Consider the following 18212-nt stretch of genomic DNA (forward strand, 5'->3'; position numbering starts at 1 on the left):
TATCTAGTTGACAGCGTCGTTTCAGTTTACATTGTGTTTATCATTCCTTCCAGAAGTCGTTCAGAATCTGAACTGTAGAGGAAACACCTGCAGAGAGAAAATTGTTAACCCAAAGAAATAAATACAAGGGAGATATATACGTATACCATAGGTTTTCTCATAATTAAATTTCCAGCATATAATACGACTGAAATTTCCATCCCATCACTGTTCAGTAGTTTTTTTGTTCAAGTGGGTACTGGTACAGGGAACTGGTAGGTACCATAAGTAATTATGCCTAAAATAAATTACCATAATATAATATACTTACTGTGATTTATAATATAATTTGCTAAAAACAACACATAAAAAATAAATTACGGCAGCAAACTTACATTAATATGATTAAATATAAGTCCACAACTGCGAATTGTAAGGAATCGGAATCCATAAATAATGACTGCTAAATCAGTAAAACAATAGATAACTACCGGTTTTCAGCCACAATTGATCTGTATCTGGTATGCACTTCTTCTCATGTCAACTCCTTCATGGCTTTCAGATATCAAGATATTCTGTACTGATCTTTAAGGTCCATCCAAACACTTTACTGTCATGGTGTTCTTAGTTAGAGAATTTTCCCTGAAGATTATCTGCCGACATTGAACCGGTATTGTGAGCAGCGGGTTCTTGGTTTTCACGAGGTTGGATCAGCTTCTTTTTTACGTAGTGCTTGACCATTTAATAGAAGTCTGCTAGTTCTTTGCCATTGCTCTTTAGAAATCTTTCGAATTTGTCGTCTGGATTGACAATCTCAACTCTTCATCTGCAAGTTGAAATAAGTTTTAGATAATTAAAAGCCGCATGTACACCTGTTCACTGCAAGGACACACTGTCATGTACACCCTGTCACTGCAATGGACACACTGTCATGTACACCTCGTCACTGCATGTACACACGGTCATGTACACCCTGTCACTGCTGTACACACTGTCATGTACACACTGTCATGGACACACGTCACTGATGTACATACTGTCAATGCATCATGTACACACTGTCATGTACACGCTGTCTCTGTACTATGATTATAAATTTGGACTATAGTTTGTATTGAATTTAAGCCAGAAATCAAATTGCACCACCGAGTCCTACAGGAGTCTTCAAGCATCTAGGATCCAAGACATTTTTATCGAATTTCCCCAGACTAAGCTAGAATCCTCCACCAATCCTCAGTGTGTAAGCTCCCTCTCTCTCTAATCATGAACCGAAAACATTGAACAATCGATCCCATTGTTTGAAAATTCACTGAAATTGATGTGGCAGTGGTTAACGGTTTAATAAAAACCCCACTAAAAATAATCTACGAATGAAATAGAATATATGACTTGAACATAATTAAATAAAACACCAAAGCTAAATTTTCAATCTATAAAGCAAGACATTCAAAAGGACTATGTAAAAAATCATATCTTGTAACATAGTATTTTATGAACGACAGATAATATATAACGCTGCTCAAGCAAAACGTTTTAAAGCACATACATATACCCTACCTCCCTTTGGATGCTCTCCTTTAACTCGATCACAAGATAGCAATGCGCTTATCGTTCTTGCAGCATTGCTTTTTTTCACCCTGGGTCAGTTTCACAGGACTAAGAAATATATTCCTGCTTTTCTCCAGAAATAGATTCTTTGCTGCTAATCCATTCGCTTTTCTTGTGAATAAGAACTTGAGTTCAGATCTGTCTAAGTTATTTCTTTGAGAGATGATACGCTTTTTGAGTTTTACGAGTGATGCTTTCGTTTTGAAGACAACTCAGTTTATCTACTTCAGATTCAATATTTTTGTGGGAACTGTACCGGAAGAATCGGAAGCGCTTTTTTTCTTCAAGTTCTCTGGCGCAATTTTCACTTAAAGTTTTCGGCAGTTTTTTTGCCTTCTTTATCGTTGTCCACAAATTCCATCATCTAAATAATGTCTTGATTAAAGTAACATCATCTTTAATTCATCCATCTGAAATAACCTCCACTTTCATTCTTTCCTTCCTATTCAGTTTCACGACATTCCTGGTGTCCACATGTCCATCAATCTGAAATAACTTCCTCTTTCATTCTTTTTCCTTCCCATTCATTTTCTCGACATTCCGGGTACCTTGAGAATATAAAATCTTTAATTAGGCCTGCCATTTGTTATTTTTGAATGGTGTGTGAATACAATTGATAGATATCAACATTAAATAGAAAGAATCCACTTTTTTATAAATCAATAAATTATAAAAAGCATTTACATGCAGATAAAAATGAGTACATTTCAATATTCGTTCATTGGAAATCAACATTAATAAAAAGAATCCACATTGTTTATAAATCAAGTAAATTATATAAAGCATTTACATATCAAAGCTAAATGATACATTTCAATATTTCTGTTCATTGCTGCAAGACAAACTAGACCGAGTTTCTTGATTTGGTTATAGAATCGTACCTACTACTTATAATACAGTAAAACCTCGATTATACCGTGCCCTGATTTACCTCAAAACCGTTTACCGCGGCCATTTCCATAGTTCCATTCCCCAAATAGGCTGAACATACTTAATGAACAATTAAAACCCCGAGTTACCGCGGCCCCATTTTCTCGGGGAATTACTATACCTAGAATTAGATCCCTTAGATTTTCTATAGTTACAATATGCGAGCTCTCATAGCAAAGGTTGCACTGAATAATCCAAGCCTTAAACACTACAGGTGACATGATAACATGGATGATGTATGGGGTTAATTGTGATCCAGCTCTATCCAATCATTATTACAATCAACACTTAAGTCCGGATTTAGAAATTAAACTTATCTAACTGAGCAAAAGTGAATTACTAATTGCCATGCACACTGTAAGAGCTCCAATAGCATGTGGTAAAACTGAGTTGGATGAATTATACAAGTTACGCCGTGTTCACTTGAAAGATGGTTACGGTAATATTAGCTGAGGCAAAACATCACCACGTTAAAATTTTCGTCGCAATTTACTTATTTCAGGCTTCAGCTGCGAAAGTAGCCTCCCGCAGATGTTATATGTAAACGACTCCGCGTAATCACATGGAACACGTCATGGTGCTCTGGTCAGTAATTATGAAAGTCATATATTCACGGTGCTCTCCAATTATGTCTGGAGCCGACTAACCTAACTTACGTTGAGGAGTTATAATTGGTAACACATGTGCGTGTGCAACTGAATAAAAAACACCTTTATATCATTCCCAACTCGAACCAAGGTTCATTTCAGTTTGTTTCTGATTCCGCCTTATTAAGCTGTTTACAAATGTAACTATTCCAACTACCTTCCCCAGACATGCAATCATCAAATGGCGAAACAAGCTACCCAGACCTCTACATAAGCCTCTCTTCTCCTGCCCAACCCTTATCTCACACCCCCCCTAAACTCTCTAGATTTATCAAACACAACATCTCAGACAACCCTCCCTACCCAGGAACCGATTCCTACTCCTAGCTGTGTTCGACCTACTTGCTTGTGTTTATATCCCCCATTGAATACAGCGAGAGGACCGCAAGGAAGGATAACCCTGGATTATCTGAGAAATCTACAACGGGAATTCGCGAGGAGCACTACAAGGGCTACCTTCATGTGAGGCAGGCGTGGTCGTTAGTCCGGGCAGCTATAAAGAATTTATACTTCACACTCTGCCTTGTTATTTTGACCGACTACGGGCCATTACTCGGTTTTTACAGATCAAATTATCCACTGGAGATAATGGAAGAGGTGTTTTTGGGATTATTGGATCTTGGCCGAGCTTCATATTTGCCTGGTTTTTCGTTCTTTTTTCAGGAAAGGAGATGAAATCAATCCCAATAGTATTGAATATGCCCATGTTGCCATCATCTTGGAATTTAAAACCTTCTTTTTTCGGAATCTGTATACATTTTCAAGTTTATGCTCTATCTTAGCTTTTATTTATTTCGTAGCATTAGTGCAGCTTTTTGCAGTTTTCACGTCTTTTTCTCACTATTTGGGAGCTGGTGAAATTGAATAGAATACGTCAATGACAATATTGCAAGGAGAACAGTGTTAACGGAGTTTAAAAAATAATGATAACCAATTTTGGGAGCGTTGCAAACATAATTGTAATCGTTGCAATAAAGCATATGTTTCAGCTGCTACACCTATAAAGATTTGAATATTGAGGATCGTAAGTTTGGGAAGAAGTATGATTGCTCTGATGAAAGGACCAATGCACTGTTTTTTTGTTCACTTTTCCATAACACAGCTATGGTTTCCTTGCTTTTCTTCCAACACTAAATCCAGCCACTACCTAGGCTTTCAGCTCCTGAATCAAGAAAATGGTACTGGAAAATCTGCCGGACTCAAACACGACTGTCAACGACATGAAGAAACTCAAAACCATTGATGAAATGGCACAGACAGGGACCTCGCTTATTGTTTCTAGATAATAACGTTAAGCATGTTCCTGAGAATTATGACATTTCGACCGGTAACACGATTGCTGGGATAGGACCTATTAATAACTGGATATCTTTTAAATTTAATAACTGTTATTGACTCTATATTAAATATTCGCTGCAGATCGTAAATATACAAATTAAAATTTAATTTTGACGGCCCCAACGTTAAGTGGCTCTACTATGTTGTGGTTCAGCCGAATTAATATAATGTGTAATCAAGTTTTTTTTCTCGTTTTAGTTGTCATCCGGCCAAACAATTAAGCAACTTATATTGCAGGACCATTATCAATTGTATATCAAAATATCATTGTAATTTTGCATGGCTGAAATGTAACGCTTGATTGTTATATAATAGATGATTAATTGAATTTTTCAAATAAAAAAAAAATCAGAGTTTTTCATTATCATAATCAGTTAATATAGACTCTTAAAGAAAAATATTTTTACTCAATGGTAGATTTAAAACAGATTTGTATGGTAAGAACTAATATGTATTATGTATATAATTATATATATATATATAAATAATAAATATTCCAACATTCATTATTCTAATTTGGCACTGAGGATTGTATTGTTTTGTACATACTAAAAAAACCCCCATATCAAGAAACGGATCGTTTGCCCCCCATTTTTGAGTGTTTCATATTTTGTTCGCTTATATATAATATATTAATACATTATATATAATATTTAAAGAAGAAACAAAAAACCTTAACTCCAATCATGTGCTCCAAAAGTCCGACCGTATTTATTTAAACACGTGGATTGCAGAAGCAATGGCCAAGAATGAAAAATACTATGCAGCTCTGTAAGACACACTTCGAAACTTATGCAAACTTCCAATTTATGCAGATTTAAACGTCTCTTATATCAATTAATCCACTTCATCTTCATATTCTTATGGATGTGACTATTCTTGTCAACACCTCTGGGTTTGGGGGGACTGGGGTGGGTTGTGGTGGTGTGTTTTTTCTTCCAATCTGGATCCATCTGACCTGTTGCATTGAGGTTGAGCTCCAGAATGGCTTGTATTTGAGGTTGAGGCCTCCAGAATGGCTTGTATTTGAGGTTGAGCCCTCCAGAATGGCTTGTATCACGACTCTTTTCTTTTTGAATACTGTAATACACTCCCTTACATCAGCTGCATACTTTTCTGGAAAGTAATTTTAAGTTATGATTAAACCTGCCAAAAAAAATGATATCATAATTTCAGACAGCAACTCAGAGGCAATCTAAACACCCAATACGCACTTCTTACCGCACTATCGTTCGTTATTAATTAATCCCTCAACAGACAAAATTGAGACTAATATATTATATTAAAGCTATAGTTAGACCATGTGTAGAATTTACAATATTGAACACTGTGCCTCCATAATATGCTCATCAATCAGCATAAGCCCATAATCCTGCCCATCTTAGTGACGTCACAACACGTGGTGGTGGACGTCACTTCACGTGGGTGTGACGTCACAACACGTGGTGTGACGTCACACACGTGGTGTGACGTCATAGGCTGGGTAATTGACGTCCACAACACGTGGTGTGACGTCGACAACACGTGGTGTAGACGTCACAACACGTGGTGTGACTCACAACACTGTGTGACTATAAGGCGGGGTCGAGTGACGTCACAACACGTGGTGTGACTCACTAATTAGCCCCAGTCATCTGCCCATTCTTATTGTGAAAATGAATTGCAAAAACTTCTATTCGGGATTAATTCTAGAATTATACATCTCATGTAAACATTACCCTTGCAAGAACTATTTGTTGTGTAAAACTCATGAAACGTGTGCGGCAACGATAGAACTACGCTGTCGAATAATCCAACTACGAGTACCATAAGGCTGAAATTTTTATTTATTTTTAAAACTGAAAGATTTGGCGGTGTTTACTGGTCACCAAATATGCCACACATAATATTAAAAGGTTTAAGGTATTGCGAAATCGCACTTATTTGCAAAATATTACCGCACCTATAATATGTTTGCCTCTGAGACACATTTTCGCTTGTTCATATACACTACGTCAGCTAGGTAGTATATATAGGTAATAATATCTAATTAATACTAAAATCACACATGACAACAACAACCTAACTAATTAAATAATTATTAACTTACTTATAGTAAGCTATACTAAACTTACACGTTCACGTCTGTCTGACCAAAACAAAAGGTGTTAATCAGATATACAGTATAGCACTAAGCAATAGCTCCGGCCACCTCCTTATTCTTTAATTTTCAACAGATTCCAAATTCTCAATACAACAGATCCCAAGTAATATAAAATCAAAATGATAAAGATGTTAGAACAAAATCCTTACAAATAAAATAGAAGAATTGAAACTTATTCAGGTTTATCTTCAACAATGCCATTCAGTCCATTATTGGCATCTTTCTTCTCTTTTACAGCATATCGATCCATCAGTTCTCTGACTTCCTGAGCTTCTCGCTGTCGTCTTAAGTACTCCCTCTCCCTCGGATCATTATTCACCATTCTGGCTGCCATTATACTGTCGAGGGGTGTTTGGCCATTTATCTGGTCAGATTCACGGTTTCTTCTGGATGCAGAGCTGAAAACGGGTGAGTACACATTGCAAGGCTGCCAAGGCAAACAAATCTGTCAATATGAACTTAAACACTGTTGTCATAAGAGCAACTAAAAATATTTGTTAAGTTCACAATTGAAATAAGTTCAGGAGCAAATGAAAAGCCGAGTACAAAAGGTAAATTTGACGAGTATAATGAAAACAGAAACAGTTCAAAGGAGCTATAGCTTATGTTCAATATTCATATATTACACCACAGTTTTCCAATTTCTCCGGGAAAACTTTTAAGGAGATGGCCGGCTATTTTAAAAACCTCAAAACTTTATGCAACCATAAAACACCGAACAAATCACAATATAAAGTTTTGTAATGTAAAACTGTAAAACTCACAGACGCAGATTTCCAAAGAATATCCACAGAACTATATATGCAAACACTAGTCGTGCTATAATACGGTCCCATCGTGCCCCTCTTACTTTGGCTTCTTTTTCGAAACCTGTGCCGCCAAATTTTGATTGATATTGCTTTCTCTGGGCCCTGAAAAATACAGAATTGTTGAAGGAAATAGTCATCACTTCTTAATAACAAATCAGAGGATGAGAAGGCAAAATTATATTTCCAAATGATTTAAATAATATAGTTCAAATTATAAAATTTGTATGCATTATGATTTCAGTGATTTCAATGATGGCTCCTTTCAATTAGCATTTGCAGATAATAATTAATGAAGTTTAAATCTTTAAAATCCCTTCTCGAACAACTTTTGCCAGTGGAGACTTTTCACTCTTTTTTAGTTACATATGATAATATTATGAAAAATTCCTAATAACCTGAGCATTTCCTGCACCATATCATGAAGAGGATCATTCCTTGCACCACCAGCTCCACCTGATGCTCCTGTAAACCTGCTGTAAATGCATAAAAATTAAGATATAATTATTGGATATCACAGTATTTATAGTGTATATAATCATGATCTATGATATAATATTTTTTCCGTTCACCCTTTCGTAAATTTAAGGCAATAGTGAAAGGTTACGAATGGACGTTTTTGCAGAAAAACGTGGATTTTGGTTTAATAATAATGTTACCTACACAAATTCTTCTAAGTTTTGACATAACTTTACCTGTTACCAAAAGAATTATTTCTAGGGGGCATTCCAGCATGGCCGGTAAATGGATGTTTTGGCATTGGATTACCATAAGCCTGTGCATGAGCAGCTCGCTCCATTTGAGTATATTCTGCCTTCTTCTTAGTGTCACTCAAGATGGAATAGGCTTCTTGCAGTTCCTGGAACTCTTTTGTCTTCTTTTCATTGTCAGGAAACAAATCCGGATGACACTGAAATAATGACATTACTTTAATTGCAATTATGAACCCAATGGAACAGATTACATGCATTGTGGAATATATCTTTGACCGATTTATAATAAAATTCATGTTTTATTTTTCAAAGTTGCTTGTTTAATTTATAAAAATTAAAGCTCAATAATTATCTAGTTCTTGTACCTTTTTGGCTTTCGCTATGTAGGCTTTTTTGACATCTGATTTGGAGGCACTTTGTGGTATATCTAAGACTTGATAAGGACTTCTGGTAGTTGATAATAAACGCCTGAAAGTGCAGTGCTGGATGTGAAAACAGTACGGGTATTTGCCTCACAGAATGGCCAAAAAAAAGGAAGGTCTCTCAAAGTGATTGATTGGGAACTGGGTTTTACTACCCCAGTTAATGTTTACTAAAAATAGATATTGAACAGCAATTTAAAATTGTAAATATACATATAAAAGTATGTATAAAGGCTGCACCAGCTGACTAAGAGTAATGAAACAGCGATCTCTGAACAAGATTCGCCTAAAACCAGATTAATCCCTTGAAAACTATACAGTTTTGTATAAGTGAAATAAAATGGTTAGATCCTTCGACAAAAACTAAGCACACAGAAGACAAATACTCATAGAGCTAAACTTTTTGATTTGCTCACAACACGAAAAATATTTAGAAACTCATTTTTGCCTCTCAAGGCTACAAATCTTCCCTTCACGAATGAAGAGTTTTTTGTCCTTCTCAATACCAGCTCTTCTTTTTAGCTCTAGGACAAGTTCTTTACGCTGAGTCACAAAAGTCACAAAACACACTTTATTCCAGTTTTTATCTCATAAGAAGCTAAGTTGACACTCATATTTTTCTTCCCGGGGGTTCATTTAATCTCATAACCATTTTTTCTTTGAGAAAAATTGGCCGGACAATCTTCCTCGAAAAAAACATGCCTCACAGAATGGCCAAATCTGAATTTCTATAATTTTGTTGATGGAGATACTTTTTAAATTTCTATCACCACACGTTCTTAGAAAACCTATTAAGGAATGGGGTAATAACCTAAAACTCACGAAAAAACTGAGCTGTGAAAAATTATTTCACAAAAAAGAAAAAATGCCTGACAAAATGGCAAAAAAAAAAGAAAACGAGAAAATTTTATTTTTCTAAAACCTTTGGCTCTTGTTTCAGGCATGCTGCTGGTATTAATATGCCTTGTTAACACCCCCATATAGGTGAAATTTCTTAGAACTGAATAAAAAGGGCATAATTTCCTACACCAAAAATGGCCATTTTGTGTGGCGTTGTTCATATTCCCTGATTTCATGATTTATAACCTTCATTCGGCTGTAAAAACACTCCATCTGGGGTGTTATTGTATAATAAATAGCTTGTGAATACTTTAGACTTATGGTTTCATTGAATAAAAGGAGTTTTAAATTTTGGCCATTTTGTGAGGCATATTTTGGCCATTTTGTGAGGCGTTTAGCCATTTTAAAATTTTGTTTCAGATTCCTAAATTGAACAATGTTCGTTTTGTTTGATGAATACTATTCTTTAAACATCTTCTGTCATACTGGTGCCAGAAGTTCTCACCAAAATGCAAACTTAGTTCAAAAATTTGAAAACAAATTTTGTGAGGCATATTTTGGCCATTTTGTGAGGCGTGTAGCCATTTTAGCATTTTTTTCTTCCTATATTGAACAATGTTCGTTTTTTTTTGATGAATACTATTCTTTGAACATCTTCTGTCATACTGGTGCCAGAAGTTCTCACCAAAATGTAAACTTAGTTCAAAAATTTGAAAACAAATTTTTCAGTGCTCAAAATTTCTACATAAACAGTCATATTTATGCCAGAAAATGTGGTCCTAGTTAATGATTTCACCACAGGAAGTGTTGCCAGAAGACTTTTGTTTCATATGGTATCCACAAAACCTACCAGTCTTTTATAAAAAATTAGTTACAAAAACATTTACAAATTTGGCCATTCTGTGAGGCTAGCCATTCTGTGAGGCATTTACCCGTAAGGAGTAAAATCAAATTTCAGATAAAGATTTTGATTTGTTGGACGAAAAGGAACTCATTTAACTCCTATCCAGGAACTTTCCATCACGATTACATGATTTAAAAAACATATATTTCAACCATTGTGGTCTCCAGCAAACTAGAAGCCTAGTGACTGAGTACTATGTTGTAAATATACAATCAATTTAATTATAATTCTAATAATTCTAATAAATTTACCGTAAGAGAATTCTCCTTCTTTCATGCTGGAATATACGAAGCATTTGCAGCTTCACACATCAATGTAGAGCTATGGTTATCGTGCCAGGGTCAATCCATGAACTATTAAACTGTAACATTTAATTCTCCATTAGAAGGTTAACAAATCTGTGGGTTTAAACAATAATAATGAAATAATGGAGGATATATGAAATATTTAACCGAAACTCATAAAGTCCTGAAATAAGTGCAGGTTACAATTTAATGAAGCATCAGAGGGGGGCAATTTCTTCCCCAAATTTTAAGCCTCTTCTTGCAGAAAATCAATATATTATAAATTATACAGTAAAACCTCCTACAAAGGTACATATGACCATTTCTCTGGTATTATAAGCTATAACACACCAGTTTTCCCTAATGATTGAACATCAGAATCCAAATGTCTTGAACAACTACTGACCAGTCTAAAACCTTACACTCTTGGGAAAACTAATTGAAAGCGAAGTACTAAGAAGGCTACAGGAGCATATGATAATAACCTAAATTGTCCTGACTCCTGAAAAATATGCTTACAAAAGACATCATAGTTCAAAGAAACTTTTTATTAAGACAGGAAATGATGTCTTGATAGCAGGTGATGAAAGAACTGCTAGCAGTGATGCTCTAAGACCTGAGCCTTTGATACTGTAAGCCATAACTTGTTGCTCCGTATCTTGAAGCAAGCAAGAAATAAGAATCAAAGAAACTGCTCTATTTCACCAGCTTCCTTACAGTATTAAACTGGGTAAATCAGCTTCTGAGACCATAACTGAACGATTTGGAGTACCTAAGTGCCCAGTTTTAGATTCAGATCTTTTCAATTAAATATCGATATCAAATCGTGGTACAGATTTGCGAAAGAATCTGGTTTTTCTATTATTGGTTATATGCACTACGCTGATGATCATATATATATATATAACTCTAAAACTCTGGTCACAAGAGCAACTGCCTAAACGTGCAGAAGTGAAAACAAATAAATAAAATATACTAGCAGTCCTTAATACTCGTAATAAATAGATTCATTCAATGTCATAAAACTCTTAACCATACACGTGACCAGTAAAATAATTTAATTGGTCTATAGACTACTGTATAAAATTCTCAATATAAAAACTTTATTAACAATAATAAATTAGTTAATGATCATCAAATCATGAAATTTTTCTGTCCCTCAGATCAGGTCAAAGCCCTATTCAACCGACTAAGAAATTGTTTCTTGTTTTAATACTTTCAACACTACTATATAACAAATAATTTGAGGGATGGAAGAAAAGAATGTACCCGAGAGGGCGTCGATGCGTAAGAAGAAACGAGAAGTAAAGATAAGCCCCCCAAAAGCTAAGTCAACAGCCGAGGATGTTTCTGTGCTTGCTGCAGAAGAAAAATACTGCCCTTGTGAAATCTTTATGGCTGATGAGTTATCTTTGGAATGTGAAGCCTGTACGTTGTTCTGGCATTCAAGTTGTGTTGGCCTGTCTGGGTTGACAAATGATATGTTAGGACATCTGACTAACTGGAAGTGTCCCATTTGCTTTGTGGCACCCCACACAGTTAAGGACACTGATGACCAGAGAGCTGTCAGGGCTATTGTCAAAGAAGAGCTCCAGAAGTTCACACCAGCTTTGGCGAACTCGTTAAAAACAGTTCTCAACAACAGCACGGACAAAAGTGTGAAAAAAGCTGTTAGTCTCTATTCAGATATTACAGCTAAGTCTCAACAAACTGTTCTGAAAGATCTCAAAAGTTCAGAAACAACCAAAGAAGTTGTCCAGCAGGTACAACGTAACATTGATGCAGACAGGGTGGAGAGAGAAAGAAAGAAGAAAAATGTCTGCATCCTGAAGGTACCGGAAAGCACCAAAAACAGTGTCAAAGATCGTGAAAAAGAAGACATCGACTTTTGCATCAACTCACTCGAGATGGATAATGGAGACATTGTGTCCTGCTTTAGAGCTGGCAGAGTCAATAAAGACATACCAGAGTACTGCAGGCCCCTTATTGTCAAACTCTATGACGTAGAAGACGTAAAGTACTACACGAATGGAGGGAGAGGATTCCGGTCAAAGAGTGGTCATTGGATAAACGAAGATCTGTGCAGAGCTGACCGTAAGGCAAATTTTCAAGCACGGGAGGAAGCAAAGAAGAGGAAAAAGCAGAAGAATGCAGAGAAGAGTCAGAAGATCGAAGAGAAGGAGGAGGAAGCTACGGTTGCAAAGGAATAAGCATATTGTATACTAATGCTAGTGGATTCTTTAACAAAATAGATGAAGTAAAATGTTTATTGATGCTAAACAAGAACATTGATATTATATGTGTCACGGAGACACATTTTGATAATGATATTTTAGATGATGAAGTTCAAATTGATGGTTACACAATTTTTAGAAAAGACCGTGACTTTAAAATTGAATCTTCTAAAAAGGATATTAGTTCTGGAGGAGGGTCCATCATTTATGTTAAGAATTATACGTATTAATTCATCATTAGTAGAAGAAAGTTGTAATGCACTTGATTCTTTAGCTGTGTTAATAGATACTGCAAGTGGTAAACTTTGTATTGGATGTATTTATAGATCACCATCTTTAAATTCTGACCAAAATTTTAAATTAATTTCTTTTCTTAAAAATATTTGTAATGTTAATAATGATTTTGAAACACTCCTGGTAGGAGACTTTAATTTACCAGATGTCTCTTGGGAGACTGGTTGTGTAAATGGAGGTTTGGTCAGCACTAATAAGTCATTCTTGAATCAAGAAATCTATATTGATATGTTTAACGAAGCAGGGTTGTCCTGGTATTTTACTACTGAAATAACTAGGCGGCGAGTTGTGAAGGATAGACTCCAAGAGAGTCTGCTGGATCAAGTACTTTCCACCAATGATGCACTTATTAATAAATACACAGTGCTGTCCCCGATTGGCAAAAGTGATCATGTCAGTGTGGTAGTCGATCTAAGTGTTTCTTTAGATTCAATTAAATGTAAAGAGAAGATTCTGAAACCATCATGGGTTAAAATAACTAATGATGATATTTTAAAGTTTAGTATTGAAAATATTAACTGGGATTTTAGTTGCTCTAATGATGTTCAGCTTATGTGGGATGAGTTACATGGCAAACTTACGACTGTTGCTGGGATAGTACCGACTAATTCGGTCTATAACAACAACAGACCTGTGAAGCTGCCATGGGACACATCCTCATTGAAGCGCATGAGAAAGAACAAAGATAAAGCATGGACTGCATTTGATATTGAACCTTCTAGTGTTAATCTTAGTCATGCAAGTAGTAAACAGCTCATATATGAGAATGAGGAAGTGAAAGCAAAGATAAGATATGAGAAGAAGATAACTTCCAATTTAAAGATCAATTGTAAATCATTTTATTCTTATTTGAGAAATAAGAGAAAGGTTAAAGCTTCGGTACCAAGTTTAGATAAGGAAGACGGTACACGGACAACTAGTGCAGGGGAGTCTGCAGAGGTACTTGCAAGTGCCTTTAGTTCGGTGTTTGTTAATGAGCCACTTGGCCCATTACCTAGAAGTTATAGTAAGAATACTAATAGTATATCTGATATTGTTATTACCTTTGATAAGGTTAAAAAGGAACTATTAAAGCTTAATATTTTTAAAAGCACTGGCCCAGATGGGCATCATCCAAAGCTGCTCAAGTCCCTAGCTGGAGATGCTAGTTTTGTAACAGCTCTTACTAAATTATTTAGTGCCTGTAGTGATACTGGAAATCTTCCGGAGGTATGGAAGTCGGCATCTGTAGTTGCACTTTTTAAAAAGGGCTCTAAGTCTGACCCTCTTAACTATAGACCAGTTTCTCTTACTTGTATTCTTTGTAAAGTTTATGAACAGTTTGTTAGATCCCATGTGTTAGAATTTTTAGAAGACCGTATTTCAAAGGACCAACATGGCCATGGGTTTGTTAAAGGAAAATCTTGTTTGTCAAATCTTTTGGAGACTTTCGACACTATACTTAATTTAATAGATGAAGGTGCTCCTGTGGACTTATTTTATTTTGATTTTAGTAAAGCTTTCGATTCTGTTCCCCATTATCGCTTGATTAACAAGCTAGAGAGTCTAGGGATAACTGGTAAAGTTTTAGATGTAACTACAGATTTTATCTCAAATACAACTATGAGAGTGTGTGTAGAAGGTGAAACTTCAGAGTGGAAGATTGTATGGTCAGGAGTTCCCCAGGGATCAGTCCTTGGACCATTACTATTTGTGTTATTTATTAATGATTTACCAGATAAAATTAAAAGTAAAGTTAAAATATTTGCTGATGATCTTAAGCTTATAGCTAATGCCTCCGAGCATGAAACTATAGTTAATGATCTGAATGAACTAGAGATGTGGGAGAGTAAATGGCTTTTAAAGTTTAATCCTACTAAGTGTTCAGTAATGCATTTAGATGTTAACGATAACCCAAGATCAAGTTATTCTCTTAATGGAGTTACATTGGCAGAATCTGTACAGGAAAAAGACTTGGGAGTTATAACCCATAACTCTCTGCTTTGGAATGAACAGATTAAGGCTTCAATATCTAAAGCCAACAGAATGATATGTTGGATTGTTAGAAATCTGATTATCAGGGGAAAATCTGTGATGATATCCATTTACAAAGCTTTGATAAGACCCCATTTAGAGTATTGTGTTCAATTGTGGAGTCCAGTTGCGGCTCATGGAAGTTGGGGGATCATCTTGGAGCTGGAGAGCGTCCAGAGGCGGTTTACCCGTCTGATTGACGAGGTGGGTACTCTTCCATACAGTCGTCGACTGGAAATCCTCAATTTAACAACGCTGGCAGAGCGGCGAATACGTGGGGACCTCATTGAATCTTTTAAAATGATAAGTGGTTTGGCCAACTACGGAGCTGATTTGTTCAGTATGCGCAGATCTGGTCTTAATGTGGTATCAAACAGTAGATGCAGTAAAAGTAGCAGTAAAATGAAGAAAGTCCATAGTTCTTTTCTTCCGGAGAGGGTGAGACCATATTGGAACAAACTCCCCTCGGATGTCAAGAATTGTGGGACTGTGTTAAGTTTTAAAATGAGATTAGAGGCTTTCAAAAAAGAGACTATTTTAAACGGATCTGTAAATGACAGTCATTTTTGGTATATTTCGGACGAAGTATTAATGAAACTAATAAATCAATGAAACTAATAAATCAATGTTTTAGCTCATTTTACAAAGTCAAATATTTAAAACAATTAAAATTGTATAGTGCTCAATTTGTAAATGACTAGTTGATCTTTGCTATTGGAAGTTTGTCAAGGACTGGCAGCTAGCGGGGCAAGGAATGCACGGGCTTAGGGGCTTTTGTGCACACCAGAACACTAGCTCGGTAGATTTTTGGAAACTAGAAGGACTGAAAACTAAAATTGTTTTTGATGGAGGCTGAGGCATGTTTTTGAGAGGGACGGTATAATAGCTTGTGGTAACAACTGGCCTTTACTTTAATAGGATGAAGTTTTAGTTTTAGGACAGGAAGAAGGCATTAAGAAGATTTGCTCTTTGTTTACAAGGCAGAATATAAGCAATGTTGGTTATAATATGTATCAATATCTAGATCTTCGTTTATCAATTTTCACTAAATGGGTTTAAAATTTTAATAGGGAGGGAAATTCATCAACTTTATTAAGTACCTATCAAAAATAAATCTTATATCAATGTAATATATTAAAAATCATAATCCTAAGTCTAATAATAAATCTGTTAAAAACACTTTCTCACTACACTGCGCTCACACACGTTAGTAAGACAAAGGAAAATGCACACCCAGCTAATTTTCAATTTCAAGATAATCATTTTGGATGTGTGGACCCTAGGGTAGACTTAATGTCAAAATTTAGATTAGAGCATTCGAAATCTTTGTTTGTCCAATCAAGATCAGCATGGTTATGCTGGTTGACGAGCAGTGATTGCTTCATCCTAGACTTCAGGCAGGCCACACTTAGACAGTAGTCACGTATACCAAGCTTAGGCACAATTACGTTCCAAATACGAGTCGTTCTGCTATTGAAGTTGTCAGGGGGGTCTGCTTGGCTTAGTATAAGGGTGGGTTTCCTACTTGAGCAGGTGAAATTTTCATGGAGGGAAATCGGAGCACGGAATTTCATGATTTTATAGAGCTCAAGGAAACAATGGTAAGTGTACAGGTTTTGGACGGCAAGTATTCCGTGTTCCTTGAACAAAGGTTTTGTGTGCTCTTTCAAGAAAAATTTTTTGTTCAGATTTTGGTTGCCAAACGGTCGAGCACGAGCACAGGTCTTAAATTTATCTAGGTATGCCTCCCTGTCGCCAAACAGTACCCTGAGACAATATTTTTGTGCTTTGAATACAGAACTTATACGAGTTTTGGCTGCCCCACCCCAAACCGTGATACAATAGGAGAGGTGTGATTCAAATAGAGTGTAATACAACTGGCGGTGTAAGAAATCTGGGAGGGAGCAGCGTAGGCGGCAGAGAGTTGATGTTGCATGGCTGAGAGAACGCCTAAGTGATTTTATATGTTCTTCCCAGGTTAGCTTTTCATCGATGACGACTCCCAGAAACTTAGCAGATGCAACTTGTTTTATTGGAAAGTTATCAATGGTTAGAGTATATTCAGAATTATTGTCAGTCTGGGAGGACGATGCTGGTTTAAAGTGAATGAAACAGCATTTAGACAAGTTGACATGGAGTTTGTTTGCTCGCATGTAGGAATATAAACTAGCTAAAAGAGAATTACCACGCATATATGCCTCCTTTTTAGATTTCCCAGTCACAAATATATTGGTGTCATCAGCGAAGGTGACAAATGATCCCAAACTGGAGCTGTTGGCGATATAATCATTAATATATAGGAGAAATAAGAGAGGTCCAAGAATCGAACCCTGAGGGACTCCAAACTGTATTTTCAAGGCGTCAGATTTCTCACCAACAACTTCAGTATATTGTGATCTATTTGTTAAGTAACTTTTTATAAGATCATTTGCCACCCCACGTATCCCATAGCCCTGTAATTTGACAAGTAATGTACCATGATCTATTGTATCAAAAGCTTTGCTAAGGTCTATGAATATGCCTAAGACATGATGCTTAAGTTTTAGAGATTCAGTTATAAGGTTTACTGAGTGATTAACTGCATGTGAAGTAGAGTGTGACTGCCTGAAGCCAAATTGTGTTTTAGATATTATACCCTGTGAGCTAGCAAACGAATATATTCTTGAGTAAATGATCTTTTCAAAGATTTTACCAAATATAGAGAGAGTAGAGATTGGGCGGTAGTTTTCTATCTCTTCAGGGTTTCCCTTCTTAAATACAGGAGTTATTCTACCAGTCTTTAGAACGTCGGGGAACGTGCCATTAGACATTAAGATGTTGATGTATCGACTAAGGATCGGTGTAATTACGTGAGATGATCTTTTGATTACACTAACAGGAATATCACTTGCTTTTACATTTTCAAATCCTTTTATTATTTCCGTTATCTCATAAGGTGTACAGTCTTCTAACATAATCGATTTTTCATTAGTCTTTCCAAGGAAATCATAGAATGTTTTTATAGGGAGAATTGGTAAACCAGAGGCCTCACTGCTACTAAGTGTTTCATTGAGCTTA

The 18212-nt window shown here is 35.9% G+C and overlaps 1 protein-coding gene across 1 annotated transcript; it reads right to left on the reverse strand.

Annotated features, from left to right (window-relative positions):
- Positions 1–6800: 6800 nt before the first annotated feature.
- On the reverse strand, positions 6801–10687 carry LOC134817662 (chaperone protein DnaJ-like). Its single transcript, XM_063826923.1, has 6 exons — positions 10582–10687; positions 8530–8632; positions 8147–8361; positions 7850–7927; positions 7410–7556; positions 6801–7043 (listed from the first exon to the last, which is right to left on the reverse strand). Exons 1-6 carry the CDS (start codon positions 10623–10625, stop codon positions 6818–6820), a joined length of 813 nt encoding a protein of 270 aa, XP_063682993.1. The 5' UTR covers positions 10626–10687; the 3' UTR covers positions 6801–6817.
- Positions 10688–18212: the final 7525 nt, after the last annotated feature.

Source organism: Bolinopsis microptera, chromosome 6, assembly GCF_026151205.1.
Source record: "Bolinopsis microptera isolate Bmic1 chromosome 6, MBARI_Bmic_1.0, whole genome shotgun sequence".
Classification (NCBI taxonomy): domain Eukaryota; kingdom Metazoa; phylum Ctenophora; class Tentaculata; order Lobata; family Bolinopsidae; genus Bolinopsis; species Bolinopsis microptera.

Bases quoted from the DNA above. Each gene is read 5' to 3' on its own strand.
- LOC134817662 (XM_063826923.1), bottom strand. From the start codon at position 10,625: ATGCTTCGTATATTCCAGCATGAAAGAAGGAGAATTCTCTTACG. The intron at 7,928-8,146 runs GTAAAGTTATGT...ATGCATTTACAG, and splicing joins AATAATTCTTTTGGTAACAG to CAGGTTTACAGGAGCATCAG. The intron at 7,557-7,849 runs GTTATTAGGAAT...TGTATTTTTCAG, and splicing joins ATGGTGCAGGAAATGCTCAG to GGCCCAGAGAAAGCAATATC.